Source organism: Centruroides vittatus, unplaced genomic scaffold, assembly GCF_030686945.1.
Source record: "Centruroides vittatus isolate TY-2023 unplaced genomic scaffold, ASM3068694v2 contig_1891, whole genome shotgun sequence".
Classification (NCBI taxonomy): Eukaryota; Metazoa; Arthropoda; class Arachnida; order Scorpiones; family Buthidae; genus Centruroides; species Centruroides vittatus.
In genome coordinates this window covers 73,044-88,061 of record NW_027121163.1, presented here as the reverse complement: position 1 = coordinate 88,061, position 15,018 = coordinate 73,044, and the positions used below count along the sequence as shown (strand labels likewise).

General features: G+C 33.5%; 2 protein-coding genes across 2 annotated transcripts in view; one reads left to right on the top strand and one right to left on the bottom strand.

Annotated features, from left to right (window-relative positions):
- The window catches only part of LOC136970051 (calbindin-32-like), a 211,602-nt gene that overhangs the window by 184,985 nt on the left and 11,599 nt on the right, over positions 1-15,018 (top strand). The gene's annotated exons all lie outside the window — the stretch shown is intronic.
- LOC136970080 (filamin-A-interacting protein 1-like) lies at positions 11,839-13,572 on the bottom strand. Its single transcript, XM_067264453.1, has one exon. It carries the CDS (start codon positions 13,570-13,572, stop codon positions 11,839-11,841), a length of 1,734 nt encoding a protein of 577 aa, XP_067120554.1.

The window sequence follows — 15,018 nt, the reverse complement described above, 5'->3', positions numbered from 1 at the left end:
CACACCTATCGCACCCCCCTAGCTACGCCACTGGATTTATGAATGTTACAACAGTTAATGGGCCATTCTTGGGTACTGCTCACCACTGAAGGTATCTGTTTTAATTCAATATCGGATGATTTGTGGACTGATACTACATTCAATATTTCTATATTCGTCTCACACACGACCGTGCCAAACAATTGCAATTCTCATAAGCAAGATCTGATAAAAATATTTTTAAAAGTAATACAAAATACTAAAACTTATACTGGATCTATTTAAATTAATAAAATATTCCAAACCTTAAAATCTAGCAGGAATAGCTTCTTAAATTAGTGTTTTTAAAAGCAGCCTACAGGATAATCTGTATATAATGCTGAAATGATAGATTAGTTTTAATAAAACAAAGATATAAATGATAAACACTAGAGATGTGCGCATAGAGTTACATTAATATAAAATGAGGAAAATTAAGAAAAAAATATGTTACATTTTCTAGCAACATAAAATGGGAACAACTTTGTCCAAAGTAATGATTCAGATACAGATTTAATGGGAACTGTTATTTGGAGGGTACTTTAAAGCCATTAAAAAGTGTTGGACAATTAACTAAGAAACAAATTACTTGAGTTTTGCACAATAAGAAAGTGTTACATGTACAAAATCTAAATGCATATTGTTTCAGACAAAGCTGTTAATTAGCTTTGACTGAAACAATATGCTGTATTTTATAGTGTGCTTATGAATGCAATGGTTTGTTGGCATCAGTAAATAGTTGAATTGGGCACTTTGAATTGTCATATATGGTTCTTTGATGATATAATTCTATAGCGCATTTATTGCAAGTTCGAAGACATACATGGGCAGACTTTTATCATTAACAAGTTCTATTGTTTTGAATTTATTCAACAGTTTGCATATTGTTTTATCTACAGGAGCTAGCTTATGAAATTCTCTCTGAATCTTGTCTATTTCTTTCCTTTGATACATAACAACAGTATCATGTGTTCTTGACATTCACTTTCATGGGTTCCTCCAATAAAAAAGAAATAAATTATATATAATTTAAATGTAAATTTTATCTATATATATTATTCTTATGTTTATGTTTTTAATTAGTGACCAGTTTAAAATTTTTCAAATAGGTGGAGGCAAGCTATTTTTAAGCATTTGGTAATGATGCAACATTTCTTACATTATGCTTAAGATTGTTTTTAAAAATATGTGATAATATTTTCTCTGACATAAAGTTTTTTCAGATAATTCCACCTTATCCACAATACGTTTGTTCTTTAATTCTCACTTAAAGATCTTGATATATCTCCTATGGACTGAGATTTCCATTGCTATCATTTATTATGGATATCTTATAAATATGCTAGTTTCTACTCAACTGCCATTTTGAACAGGTTGGAAAGTAGTGAGGTTGCATTTGACTGCTGTATGATACTCTAGTTATAACTTGTGTTTATCTCCTTGTGCATATCTGCCGCTGTGATATCTGTTCTTAAGTAAAGTCCGACTTTTCCTCCAGAGGACCCAATTAAGATAATTTTCCTAAGCCCTACTGATTAAGGAGCCAACAACAGCCGCTTTGTTTGAAAATGTATGTAGTCATTGATGACGAGATTGTAAATTTATGCATACATTTCCTTTCTGTAAATTTCTTTCTAACTTATTGATGACATCATCTAGAAAACGTATTCTATCCCATATCAGATTGAGCTAGTTTCAATCGCATACGGGTCTAAGGATTGAGAAGAGGGACCATCCACTAGGGTCTCGGTATCTGCCTCCTTTTTCCAAATCACCAGGATTCGTCTACGTATCTACTGCAGAATTTAATTTTCTTTGAAAGTGATTCGACCACCAATATTTTTAATCTACCAACTAATATCTCTGCAATTGTTCTTGTCAGAAAGGAGTTTGTAGACGCTTTTAAGTTATTATAGATGCTAAAGAAGATTGAAATTGAAATGAGATTGGTGGATTAGAAGAATGAGAAGATATGATGGTCGAGAGAGATTTTTGATGTCAACTCGTGTTAGTTCGTTAACTTTCGTCGTTTTGTACCGGAAATCTGAAGGTTGAAGAGGTTATATTTGATCTTAATTTCTTTCGTAGATTTGAAAATATTTTTAAAAATTATTAATTGTCTTTACAGATTTCATCACTTCCTTGGCACATCACAATTTGCCAATGTGCTAAAGAAATAATTACTTATTTCCTTGCACTTGCAGGTCGTGCGTCATTGCAGGAAATTATGCTATATATCATACATTGTGTTTATACGACTAGCTCTAGATAGGATCGAATCACACTACTGTGCAAGATGCAAAAAAAATGGGCACAAAATATATTTAGAATTTTAACCTCTATTTTTATATTTTATTAGTCTGCATGTAATTTTTACTTATTAAAACTTGTATACTAATTAGAGAAAGATGTGTGTGACAGTAGTAGTATTGACAGTTTGAGTGCACCACCATGTAGGAGGATTACATTGAAGTTTATACACATTCTGATTCTATACAGAAGTGTATCCCAGAGATGGCTTTAAAAAAGGCCAAGATATTTGTTATATAAAATTTTTTGCTGGATATTAAAGGTTTCTAGTACTTTATTTATGTAATAGCTCCAGTATAAGGCACTTTTAATTTACAAATATTTTTTATTGAATTAAAAATTAAGGATTGCAAATGTCATTAGTTTATATGAAAACAAACAGGCATTCAATTTAAGTGCACTTTATTGTAATAAATACTAAATAACAAGACAAGCGGTAGCAAAACTAAGGAGGAATCCAGGCTCCCCCTTACTTTTTTAAATAAATAGACAAACAAAAATAAGTACAGGAAAACAATTTGAAGACTACAAACTTATATACATGCATACAATATTAAGGACCAAATTAGAATGTGCAAACCTTTATTTCTTCCCCTTCAAACATCGTGGCTACATCTACAGAGTCGAAGGGGAGAAAATGTAGGTATACAAATTCTAATTTGACCCCCTAATATTGTTTCTAGTTACACTACCTAATTACACTACCCAAAACAAGCTTAAATTTCTTCTAATTAATGTCGTTTAATTAAATTACTTGTGTATCTTAAAACTGCTCGGTAAAGGTAGCAAGCAATTTCTTGTAAGTAAAATTGAATTTGAATGACAGTTGCTTGGTTTTAAATGCATGTTTCCATTTTGAAAATTGCATATCATTAATTTTTCTTAATATTTATGTATTTGAGTTTTTTCTTATAGAGGAATGTGGAAAAGTACTTTTGGATGTAATGCATTTGTAAAACTGTGTACAAAAGTCAGAGTTGCAGAGAATTAAATAGGGAGATTATAAAATTACCTCTTATTAAGGTAGGAAAGTTTTACTTTATTACAGCGAACATATCACGATACATAAAACATTAAAGTCGTGGATTAAGCAATGAAAAAAATCTGTTTTCAAACTAAACACTTTACAAAACTAAAACTGGCGGAGAACGTTGCCACACTAAAGTTTTGTTTTTGTTGTTTTAGCTTTTGATCCGGAGTTTTGGTAGTTCTGTGATAATTAGATATTATCTTCGCAGATCTGTAACATAAGGGAAAACTACTATTTAAAGGAGTGTCGCCTTTATTGTTTCCAACAGAAATGCATTTTGGGCTAAGTCCTATATCAGTCTGTTCTGGAAAACAGTGCATTGATGTGTACATGAACTGATTTACTTCATGTACACATCAATGCACTGTTTACATTCACGTGTACATGAAATAAATGAACACACTGTAATTGTTCCTGAAAGAATAAATATGTGATTTTAATGTTTCAGTTAATCAAAAGCCTAAACATTCAGTTTACTTCTGGGCTATTGATTATGGTATATAATTAAATTACATAATTTAGACTGTTTGCCTTTAATCCAAACACATAATTAGTCAATTAAACAGCCTAATTTACAGATTATAACTGTAAATTAAACTGTAATTTATGCTTTTGTATTCCTTTTTTGTTTTTTTTTTCTTGTCATTCAAATTTAATTCAAAAATGTTGTATTTGGAGCAAAACTAAAACAAAACTAACACTCACTCAAGCTTTCCAGCTTGTCTTTGGGATGATAACCAAATAATAATCAGGAATACAAATGCTCATCAGCAATAAATTAATTTCTATGGTTTTTTTATAAAATTATCTATTGAAAATATGGCTTAGGAATTTGTAATTTACTATTCATCTGGATTTTTAATTTCTTCTCGATTTTCAACGCTTATAATCCCTTTAAATTTGTAATTTCTAACACCTGAAAGACACCACAGAAGTGTTTTATTCCTATATACAAGACTCCAGAAAAGTGCAAAGAACTTACATCCAGAGGAATGCCCTCAGAGGATACTAAGAGTGTTCCTGGTTCAAATCCAAGAGCGTTAGAGCTTGGTTTTATATTCTGTATCTTCTACATTAAATTAAATATTCTTCGTTTATTACCACTCTTGTGCATTTATATAAATTTGAAAATGCAGGATATAATTGTAACTTCTCGATTCTCTGTACAGTATATTAAATTTAATACCTTCGAAACACTAAACAATATTGTTACTTACTGCTTGTGATCAATCAGAATAATTGTTCGTTAATATCTAAAGCAGTATTTACAAATTAAACATAATAAAGACTCTTACTTGAATACAAGCAAATATAAATGGGTACTTTATAGCCACTTCTAATTAAAAATTAGAAATTTATAATAAGTTTATTCCTTTTGGATCTTTGTAATGGATCTTTACTATTTTCTTGCTTCTGAATTTATCCAGCTTATTTCTTTATCTACTGTTGATCAATTGAAAGTAGAATAATAATTTTCCTTTTATTTGATCATCCTGTAGTATCTCCAGTTATGTAAATGAGGTTTTCGACTATTTATCCTTAGTTTAATGATTACTTATTATTTCTACTCGGAATCGATACACGTGCCTCATCACGTGTTTTATTTTGTTCTTTCTTACAGAATTTTTGACCTATTTTCTCCTAAAATACATTCTGTCAAATGAAATTTACTGTTATAACTCGATAGAAAGAGCTCAATGAGTCACATATCACAAGAAATATTAGTGTAAGGCAATAAATTAAACAATAAATTATTTGTAAGGTGAAGTTTATTATTAGGTACCGTACAGAAAATTTTAAAATTAAGTTGTGTTCTTTCTTTTGCTGTCAGGAAACTAGCTTCAGAATTAGCTAAGGTCTAGGAATAATAAAACTCCTCTAAAAACACCGGACTATAAGCATATCTTCCATTCCAAACCTAATAACCGGTGCAAAACAATTATATTCTGGCTAACCGAAAGGAGGGACCGAAAACGTTAGCCAGAATATAATTGTTTTGCACCGGTTATTAGGTTTGGAATGGAAGATATGGTCTAGGAATAACTGGGAATTTACATTCAAGTTTCTTATTAATAGTTTTTAAACAAGTTAAATACTATATTTCCTATAACTCTCATAATGGCACACTGTTATAGGCTTGTGAAATTAAGGCTAGTCAAATTACACCTGCATTTATAACCACTTTCATAAGTTATAGTTGGCAAATGACTGTCAGGAAGCTCGACTATAGCCAGCCATCCAATACGATGTTTACTTGGAGCTATCTTGGCAACACTGCACTTGTATAAGCCTCACAAAGCCCAAATCTGGGAGTTGAGGTTAACATTTCAAACTTCTTGCTGCCATTTCCTAGTAAGCTTTTCATTGGAAGTCACTGCTCTTCATTTACTGTGATTTCAAGTAAAAGAATCAAACTTTATGCCCGATATCTCATAGTAAATTACATTATTAATTGGTATTAATGGATTTGGTCATTCAGTTGGGACTCGCCATTTATAATTTTATACACACACACACTCAAAAAATAACTTTTGATACCAATAAGTAAATCGTATTTACATAAATCCATCGTATACAAATATATGGATGTATGTATTAATTTAACCAGTATTGCAATAAGAGATTTTAATAATAAATTTTTAAGAAAAATGTGAAGAATGTTGAAATCTAGACCACGAAAACATACAGAATCACGTAGGAAGTGCAATACATAAATTTCTAATATAATTTATTTGATAATCTTATATATAGTATTAATGCGGATTGCTTTCTTTCTGTCTTAGTTTTCATCTTTGTACATTACAATTGACAAAAAACACTTGAAAAAATACCAAAAAAACTGTATTATTTCTGTTCTGAACAACATTACAATTAGATCTACGTCTTCCATGTGTTCGTATTGTCGATACAGTGTTTCTATATAAGAAAACAATTGATTTTTTGATGTATTTACGTGTCACTTTGTGTGTTGTCACGTCGTGTTCGTCTAGTGTTCGATGTATACAAAAGTATATATGCGTATATGTATCATATATAGCATATAACTGATTTCCATACTCAACATTCCATGAAGTAAATAAGAGAAATTGACAGATTATCTGTTAATAGTCATTATTATAAAAAAAATAATAGATTTAAGTAATTTAGTGTAGCCTATGTCGTGCAATATCAAGCTAGCTGTATAGTCAGACCTTTACCTCGCATTATCAAGTAGGTTGAGAAACAGTTAACGAGCAAACCCCACGCAGATTTTTGGGTGTAGTACCATTACTTTGTAGAATTTTAATTTTAGGCAATTGAAATAATAGGAGGTAACGTTTTAATAAATTGGAAAAGCATCTACGGAATATTATAAGGCTTATATTCTATGCACTATAAATATGCACGTTATCGCTGTAAAATTTCGTACAAATTAATATTTCGGAGAGCGACTTATAAGGCCCGTTTGAGCTTAAGTGCCAGGAAAATTAGGAGGCCGGCAGTAGTGTTGAGCTGTACACAGTTCAGCGATACAAAGCTGTATTTCCTGTGATTTATGTACATTAATTTACATTCTTAGAGAACATAAAAGGGCCCACCTAGTGCTCTAATGCCTCTTGCAGGTACCAAATCTGTCCAAGAGGCCCCAAAGGTACTAGGTTTTAAGACAGAGATAATTTATCGTCGAAAAACAAATACTTTTGTCATTTTAAGTAATCGTATAGTCCATAAATTGAACACTTGACAGGATTTCAAGTGTTTTTTTATACCATGATTACAATTTTGTATCCCGAATTGCGCGTAACACTGCATTATTACTGCCGATAATGGTGGCAAGCGTAACAGGACATTAATTCTGTTAAAGGAAAAGGACATATTTATTATTTTTACTCCTCCTTTCTGTAATTAAAAGCAATAAACGCTGCTTTAATGGAGCCAACTTCGAGGAGTTTTGGGTCTGTAGATCCGTCTTGGAAACAATTATTGAGGTCTTTTTTTGTTAACGTGGCCCCACTTTGTTGTAGTTTTGTGTTTTCCAAAGATGGGATCTACGAGCGTGACGTTTGGGAGGTGTTTACGTCGAATTGGTCCATTAAAACAGTATTTACAGCCATTTTTAAGCAGCTTGGAGGCTAGTAATTCTTCTATTAAATCTTAAGAAAATGTTGTTTTTTCCTGAAGTTTTATTAAATTTTAAAGTGCACGGGGATTATATATAGGCCTATATATTCAGGATATAAAAGCAGCCCAGAGAAATTAGAAAAAATTGGGTAGTTTGGTACGTATTGGGAAACGGAGAGGATATCTCAGGGCTTCAATTCATATGTTGTGAGAATTCTCGTTAGCTTTATTTCCCCCCTCCATCTTTGAATGTTGCTAATAACCTCGAAATCTATAAATTATAAAGTATGGCGACTCCCGATTTTACGTCGTAACCGGGTGGAAATCGTCTCCGTAAATTACGTTTTACCACACCCCTGCGAGAGAATAGCGATGTTGAGGCCGAAGTCTTCAACGCAAAAACGTGTACGTCAGACGTTCGGCGCCGACGTCCTGTAAGCCTAGAAGTTTGGCAATGGCGTTTGGAAAGTCAGTGGAATCACGCTCGACATTCCAAAGGCCATTGCCATACTTCTAGACTTACAGGACGTCGGCGCCGAACGTCTGACGTACACGTTTACGCGTTGAAAACTTCGGCCTCAACCTCGCTATTAGATCGACGTTTGTCTCGGAAGGCCGAAAATTCGGTTATCCGAGTGACAATCTTGGTTAATCGGTTTTTGGGCCTGGAGCTTATCTAGAATTTGATTATCTTTTTCGCATTTCTGCTGACGTTGTCCACAACGAAAATCCGTTCTGCAGCTTGTTTTTGTAGGCCGTAACGCGTGTCATCCGTGATGCAAAGCATGTGTTTTTCTTTTGTATTTTAGACGTGCAACGTGAGTGGACAGACCTTTTCGATGTGTTTAAAACACACGCTAATTGAAGAGCTTCCATTCTTCTTTATAAAAACTTCTACTTTCTTGCATTTGAAATCGGCGTAATTTCGCTTAAATTTTTTGTATGACGTACTGTAAAATCAGCGAAACCAGGCATTTAACAATGCCTTTATATATATATATACGTCACCACCTTTTGTTTTTTGCATTTATTCGTGAATTGTTGTATATAATATTTTGGAAACGACGTTATAAAATCGTACGTATAATTTTCATTTCCCTCGTTTAAATTACTGTGTACATTCGGTGTTCATAGCAATGTTTGTTTGTATATTGTATATAAACGTAGCTAGGATTTTCGAAGATTGTACAGTATATATAAATTTGCATATACTGTATATTATATATATATATAAATATATTTGAAAAAATATATAAAATAATATATATAAATATTTATTGATTGATTGGGTGTTTACGGATATATATCCTGTTTGTTTTTTAAAAAAAAATACTTGTAATTAAAAGAAATGATGCCTGTAACCCATAAATTAACAATATAGAGAAATTTATAATGTAATTAACTTATTGCTCGACTAATTTAACTAAGTTTTCTACTTAAATAACTAATGAATGTTAACTCATTCTTGAAATTTAAAGCGGATAAAAAACAATTGTAACATATGTAAATTTAGTGGTACAAAGTTGTACAGAACGTGTAGACTTTACGTGGCGTCATTTTTTCTTTTCTTGAATGTACCATTAAGGGTGTCGTTGTTTATAAACTGTGGTACGGTCTGGTACGTTCTTTATCGATTGGTACGACATAGAGACAGATGTGTCTAGTTTAATTCGTGCGGCCACGTTCGAAATTGAAGGCAGTACCTGAAATTCTTTCTCAGGGGATAGGAAAAGCAACTTTAACGTGCCTGTGAAAAATTTGTGCTTCCGCTAAATGTAATTCTATCAAATATCTTAACCATGCTTTCATTGGATCGATTTTATGTATTCTGCAAATGATTCGTGTGTCTTTTATCTTGTTTAAAAATAATAATAAAAGCGTACAATATATATATACATATATATATATATTGCTCCTGGAGATGTGAGAAACTTTATATGTTTTTTCTTTTATTTCTTCTGTTCGTTTGTGTGTTAAATAAAATAAAATGCAAATATTCAGTTTATGGATTGATTACTTTTGGTTTTTCTCTTAAACAGTGGCGTAGCGAGGGGGTGCAAGGGGGTGTGTCATGCACCGGGCGCCACTCGCAGAGGGGCGCCCAAATAGTCTCCAAGACAAACTATATGTGTTTCTGGAGGGAGAGGGGTATAATAAAGTGTCGGGCGCAGTTATGTTCGCTACGCCACTGCTCTTAAATAAACGAAAATGTTGTGTAAAAGTTTGACGTTAACGCATTAAAATCCTCAGATACACCTAACGCATAAATTATAATAGCTTGCTTATTGATTAAACTAATTTTTATCAAAATTCGCTACTACCTGAAGTGTCTAACGACGATCACTTGTTAGATTGAAAGTGCACGACGGAGAAGACTGTTTTACAGGTGCACTTTGTTGCGTTAAATGTTTAAGGTGATGCCGATGATGATAAACGTTCACATACTTACGAATATGGACAGTAGATACTGTATTTCCGTTTAACCATATCAGGATCTTAGTCTTATTTTGATTACTAGTAACCATAGAGATAGATTTGTTTACGTAAATCTTACTGATCACAGATGAACTATCTTTTAAAACAATGAGCCAAAACAATATTTAGTTGAATACCCCATATTTTACGATAGTCACGGCAAGTAGATCTCAAACCTGAATTCCTCGGAGCAGCGGGCTATCCTCAATAAATCGTGCTTACAATACTGTGAGAACTTGGTGAGTGTCCCCTTTCAGATCCAATCATGTCATAGGAAGGAAACCGAGAGGATCAAAATGCCCTCATTCTTCCAGATAAAGCCATTCAGTTAACTAGTATGCGAACATGGGACACAAGGTTCGAATCGAAGTTATTCAAAGTTCGCAGCTCTTTGTTGGGTAAGACTCAAAATCACACTTCTTCATGGGCACCATTTCTCAGGTTTTTGATTTCTCTATGCAAATTTTTATTGGTCAAGCTGTCAGAATGCTTATGAGGAGAAAAATCTTCGCTAAACTGTTGTTGGATTTTTCCCAACCTTGAAAGTGGCGTAAGAGTATTAACCTCTTGCACCTCCAGATTTAAACAACTTTACAGGTGCATAAATTTAAATTGATTTATCTAAGTTGGTCCCTCTTGGGGCTTGGCCCATTTGCTGAACATTCCATTCGTACTACTTTAGTTTTATTTATATGTCAATGTTTTGCAGTGGTGATCAAGTGTTACCTTCCATTTGTTTCAATCGTAATCTGTCGTTTAGAAAGTATCAGCTATTCAGTTAATGCAATTTCGACAGTGCATCGATTCTATTCTTGTAACACGGTCTAAATACTTACCAAAGAACACCAGAATTGCCTCACACGTCTCTACAATTACAAATATTCGTAAAACAAACACAAAATAGCCTGATCTGGGAGTATTTTGGAGCAAAACCTCAAAAATTAAATAAATATGTCACAATAAACAATTAAACAGAGGATGAATCAAGGTGGCTCCGTGGAATTGCATCCATTCCGATGGTAAAACAATCCTTTTGAATGAGTACAGAATTTAGTAAGAGGTGTCAACTTTATTAGCATTTACGATGTTTTTATAAATCGACCCCCCTCTATCTCCCACCTTCTTGACCTTTAGCCACCAAAATGTGTGACATCATCATGACTTAGAAACGCCGTAACGTCTCAACAAATAAATTCTACTGTACTTGGCTCGTCATTTTTGGAGGAACCGGCTGTAGGTTAAATTTCATTTGTGTGTAAATAATAATAAATCAAGAAAAATAACAAATTATTGTTGCTTTGGTTCTGTTTAGTGTTATTTTTTTACTAAACTCAGTAAGCCGAATAGGGTCTGGTTAATAAAATAAGAAAAAGTCATACAAAGATGTTGAAAACATACCTTTATTTTCAGGCTCTCGGATTGGATACAACACCCATGGGCGGTCTGCAAGGGCGAGAATTCTTTTATAAAAAACTGGCCTCTGTTTAGGTGTTCTTCACGTATTGGGTGCTAACCCTCGACTGAGAGGCTGAGCGATTAGGATGACAGCCTGTCATCAAGGGGACCCCGGGATCAAATCCGGGGTTCCTCTTAACGAGTCCAAAAAAATTTTCGGAGGTGTGTCTGACCCCGTCTCTCACCACCCAGTCGCCCCATTGTGGATCTGGTCCATTACGATCTTGAAAGAATCAAGCTGCAAACAGTGTTGAGCTCTATACATTTATTCAATAAAAAGTTATTGGAGAAAACTAAAAGTGATTGTAGTTATAAAAACGTCTAATGCTTTCAAAATAATAATATAAAGATTAAAATAACACACAAATGGTCAAACACATGTATATTGCACATGGCATCCCTGTATTTGTTAACTTTGGACGATAGTAAATCATGGGGAAAATCACGTTTTAAAAGCGTGCGGGAGAATACATTTTGGCAAAAGCCTTGTACATTTCTTCAGTCTTTTTGATTTCTTCAGCTCTTTTTTTCTCAACAACAGTCGGATTTAATTGGTTGAATCCGCAATAAAACTGATTGAATTTAAATATTTCTTCCCTAGCTTTGTACAATTTATCAACCTTTTGCCGGTGATCATCGTACAGTTTATCTTTTTCATCTACGTAACGTTTTCTTGCCGCTTCTTTCTGCTTCTTCTCTCTGTCTGATATAACCATCTCAATATATTCTTTCCATTCTTTTGCTCTTCCAGCATAAATCGAACGTAAATGTACATTTTGCAAAAACTTCTTCTTATATGCTTCCAGAAGATCATTTCTGTTCTTTTGTCCGTCGTATTTGATTTTATGCAATTCTTTGAAATAAATAGATTCCTCCATGTCTATCTTTTTCCTATATGATCTCTTTTCGTCTTTTATTTTTCTATCCAGAATTTTGGTACACGGGACAGATTCTGTTTTCTGTCGTTTATTGCGTATTATTCCTACAGGATCTCCCGTTGCACTTCGCTTTCTGTTAATATTATGATGTGCCGTAGACCCCTCTTTCTTCGATCTCCTTAATCTAAAAGATTGCGAAGTGAGATCTTTATGAGGATTTGGTACGCTGTGAGAATGCCAACGATTTTTCACCGCCCTGTACCTTTCTTCCTCTGTAGTAAGGGTCTTGACCCTTTCCCATTCGGGATCGTCCGTGTCTAATTTTTCCGTAGGATCTTCACTCCTCCAATTTCGTTTATTCCATTTTTTGCATATTTTATCGTGTCCTTTATTCCATACCTCTGCAATTAATGTACTGTCAACAGTATTTCCAACGATATTCCTATCTCGAACGTTTTCACGCTTATTGGTATTTACTGCCGGAGACATTTTATTTTGTGAGTTAAAGTCAAAAATTTCGTCGGAAATTATTTCATCTTCTGTTTCCCATTGTTCTGTTATAGTATCCTTTTCGTCAATTTCCAAAATGAGATAATCTGATTCATTTTCACTAATACTCGCAATTTTAAGCTGCGATGTCTCATCGTCTTTGCTTGTATCTAATTCAAGTGGAAATTTATTTACTTTCTGTTCTTCTTCCCTGTTTATCTCTAATACTTCTTTTGTTCCATTACAAACGTCAGAATCGTTTTTGGTTTGTTCCGACTCGCGTGTTATTTCTGTCGGAATTCCGTCGTGCGTAATCGCTGTCGAATTTTCATTCTCCAATTGTTTTTCACTATTGTCACTGGCTAATTCTACACTTAATCTATTTCTTTCGTCACGTAAACACTCTATTGAACGATCACGGGCATCTATCCATTCCGTGTAATGAGAATTTCCTTCATTAGGGAGTGAAATTCCACTTTCGTCCTCCCCGTGAAGACGGCAATGTCTCGCGGTCGTATTGAAATCTTTATCACTTATAGGCATTTCTGAACGCTCGTTTTCATTCCGTATTGAAAATGCCACACTTTCTGTACACGATTGTAAAAGATCATTGGATTTATCAATGCGAGAAGTTTGAGTTTCAATTCTTTCCATCGGTTCGGAATTGAACAAAGTTAATCTTTCGTCGCTCTGTTTTAAATAATCAGACACGTCAGAATTTTTTACTATTGGACATAAAGTATAATTTAATTTTTCTTCTATAGAAAATCGTCTATCATCTAAATTCGGATCTCCACGTATACTTTGTTCCACCATTTGACAGTAGCCTGGAAAACTGAAATTATACTTTACAAAACCTTTTATAATTTCGCTTAACGTATTGTCGCTGAAGGTATTCATCGTATTGATATAATTGAGAGGATTTTCTAACTCTTCAAATGTCTGTACTCGATCGGAAGATGAAAAAATCCATATTTTCCATTTTCCAAAATGATTTCTATCAATTTTATCTATCAAATAAAATTTAAAATATTCTTAATTAAAATTGTAATTTATATTGAAAACAGATAAATGTCCGAGAGGACGTATGCATTAATTATTGATAATTTGTACGGATCAATGAGTTTGTTTTAGAATGTAATATCTGTAAAAACACATTATATAAAACAAACTTATTAATTCCTACAAGTACGTTTAATTAACCAAATGATTGTATATTGGATAATACACAATTTCTAACCTTAAAACTTATTTTACAGTTGTTAATGTTCCTCTGCTTAATGGAAACAGATATATATGAACTTCCGCAAACCGGAAGTCACGTTATTTAATTCAAAACTTTCCCCGGACAGCAGTTAATAGATGAATGACCGGTAGGCCTACGACTGTATTGTTAAAGGAAACATGTAATGTATAGTGGCAAGACAATAAATAATTGCTCGTTTATTGTAACGTAGTCGCAATGCCGAGATGAAATTTTTAATTAGATATTTAATTTAAAATATATGCTTTTCACCTCAAATTAGTAGTGGCTTGCCCCTGTACATCAAACTTTTCCTGTTAGCAATAGAGTTCTGCCTAGTCGAAATTAAGGAAGGACAGACAAAAAGACGGATGACTGGGAATTTATAGGTCTACAATTCTTTCAAAGTGCAGCCCAATGATTACCCTTAAGTAATCGAGTGGATAAAACCACCGAACACCGGTAGTCGGTCGTGGGTTCGCGCATGGCTAACGGACTGGCCACGTGGAGTTTTCTAGGTTTTCTTCGCGTTTGTAACACCTAAATAGGGTCCAGCTTTACATAAAAGTCTTCTCTGGATGCGTCCTCCTTGGCAGCTCGCTCACGTGTCCTGTTGCCCTAACCAAATAAACCAAACCAATTTTAAGTTTTTCTACAAACGCGATATTTACGAGAATATGCTTAACTACCAGGAAACCCAAACACCCCCTTACTATTTATTATTATTATTACGCATACTGGATAAACTCCTCGATGCGGGGAAGCAAAACCATCTCCCAAAAAAACAAAACACTTGGATACAGTGAAACATAAGATCACAAACAAAATTATACAATAATATATATATAAAATTCTCGTGTCACAATGTTAGTTACCTTACTCCTCCGAAACGGCTTTACCGATTTTTACCAAATTTTATATGCATATTCAGTAGGTCTGAGAATCGGCTACTATCTATTTTACATATCCCTACACCATTTCCCCCTTTCAAAAATATATTTATATATGGATTAAGGCTT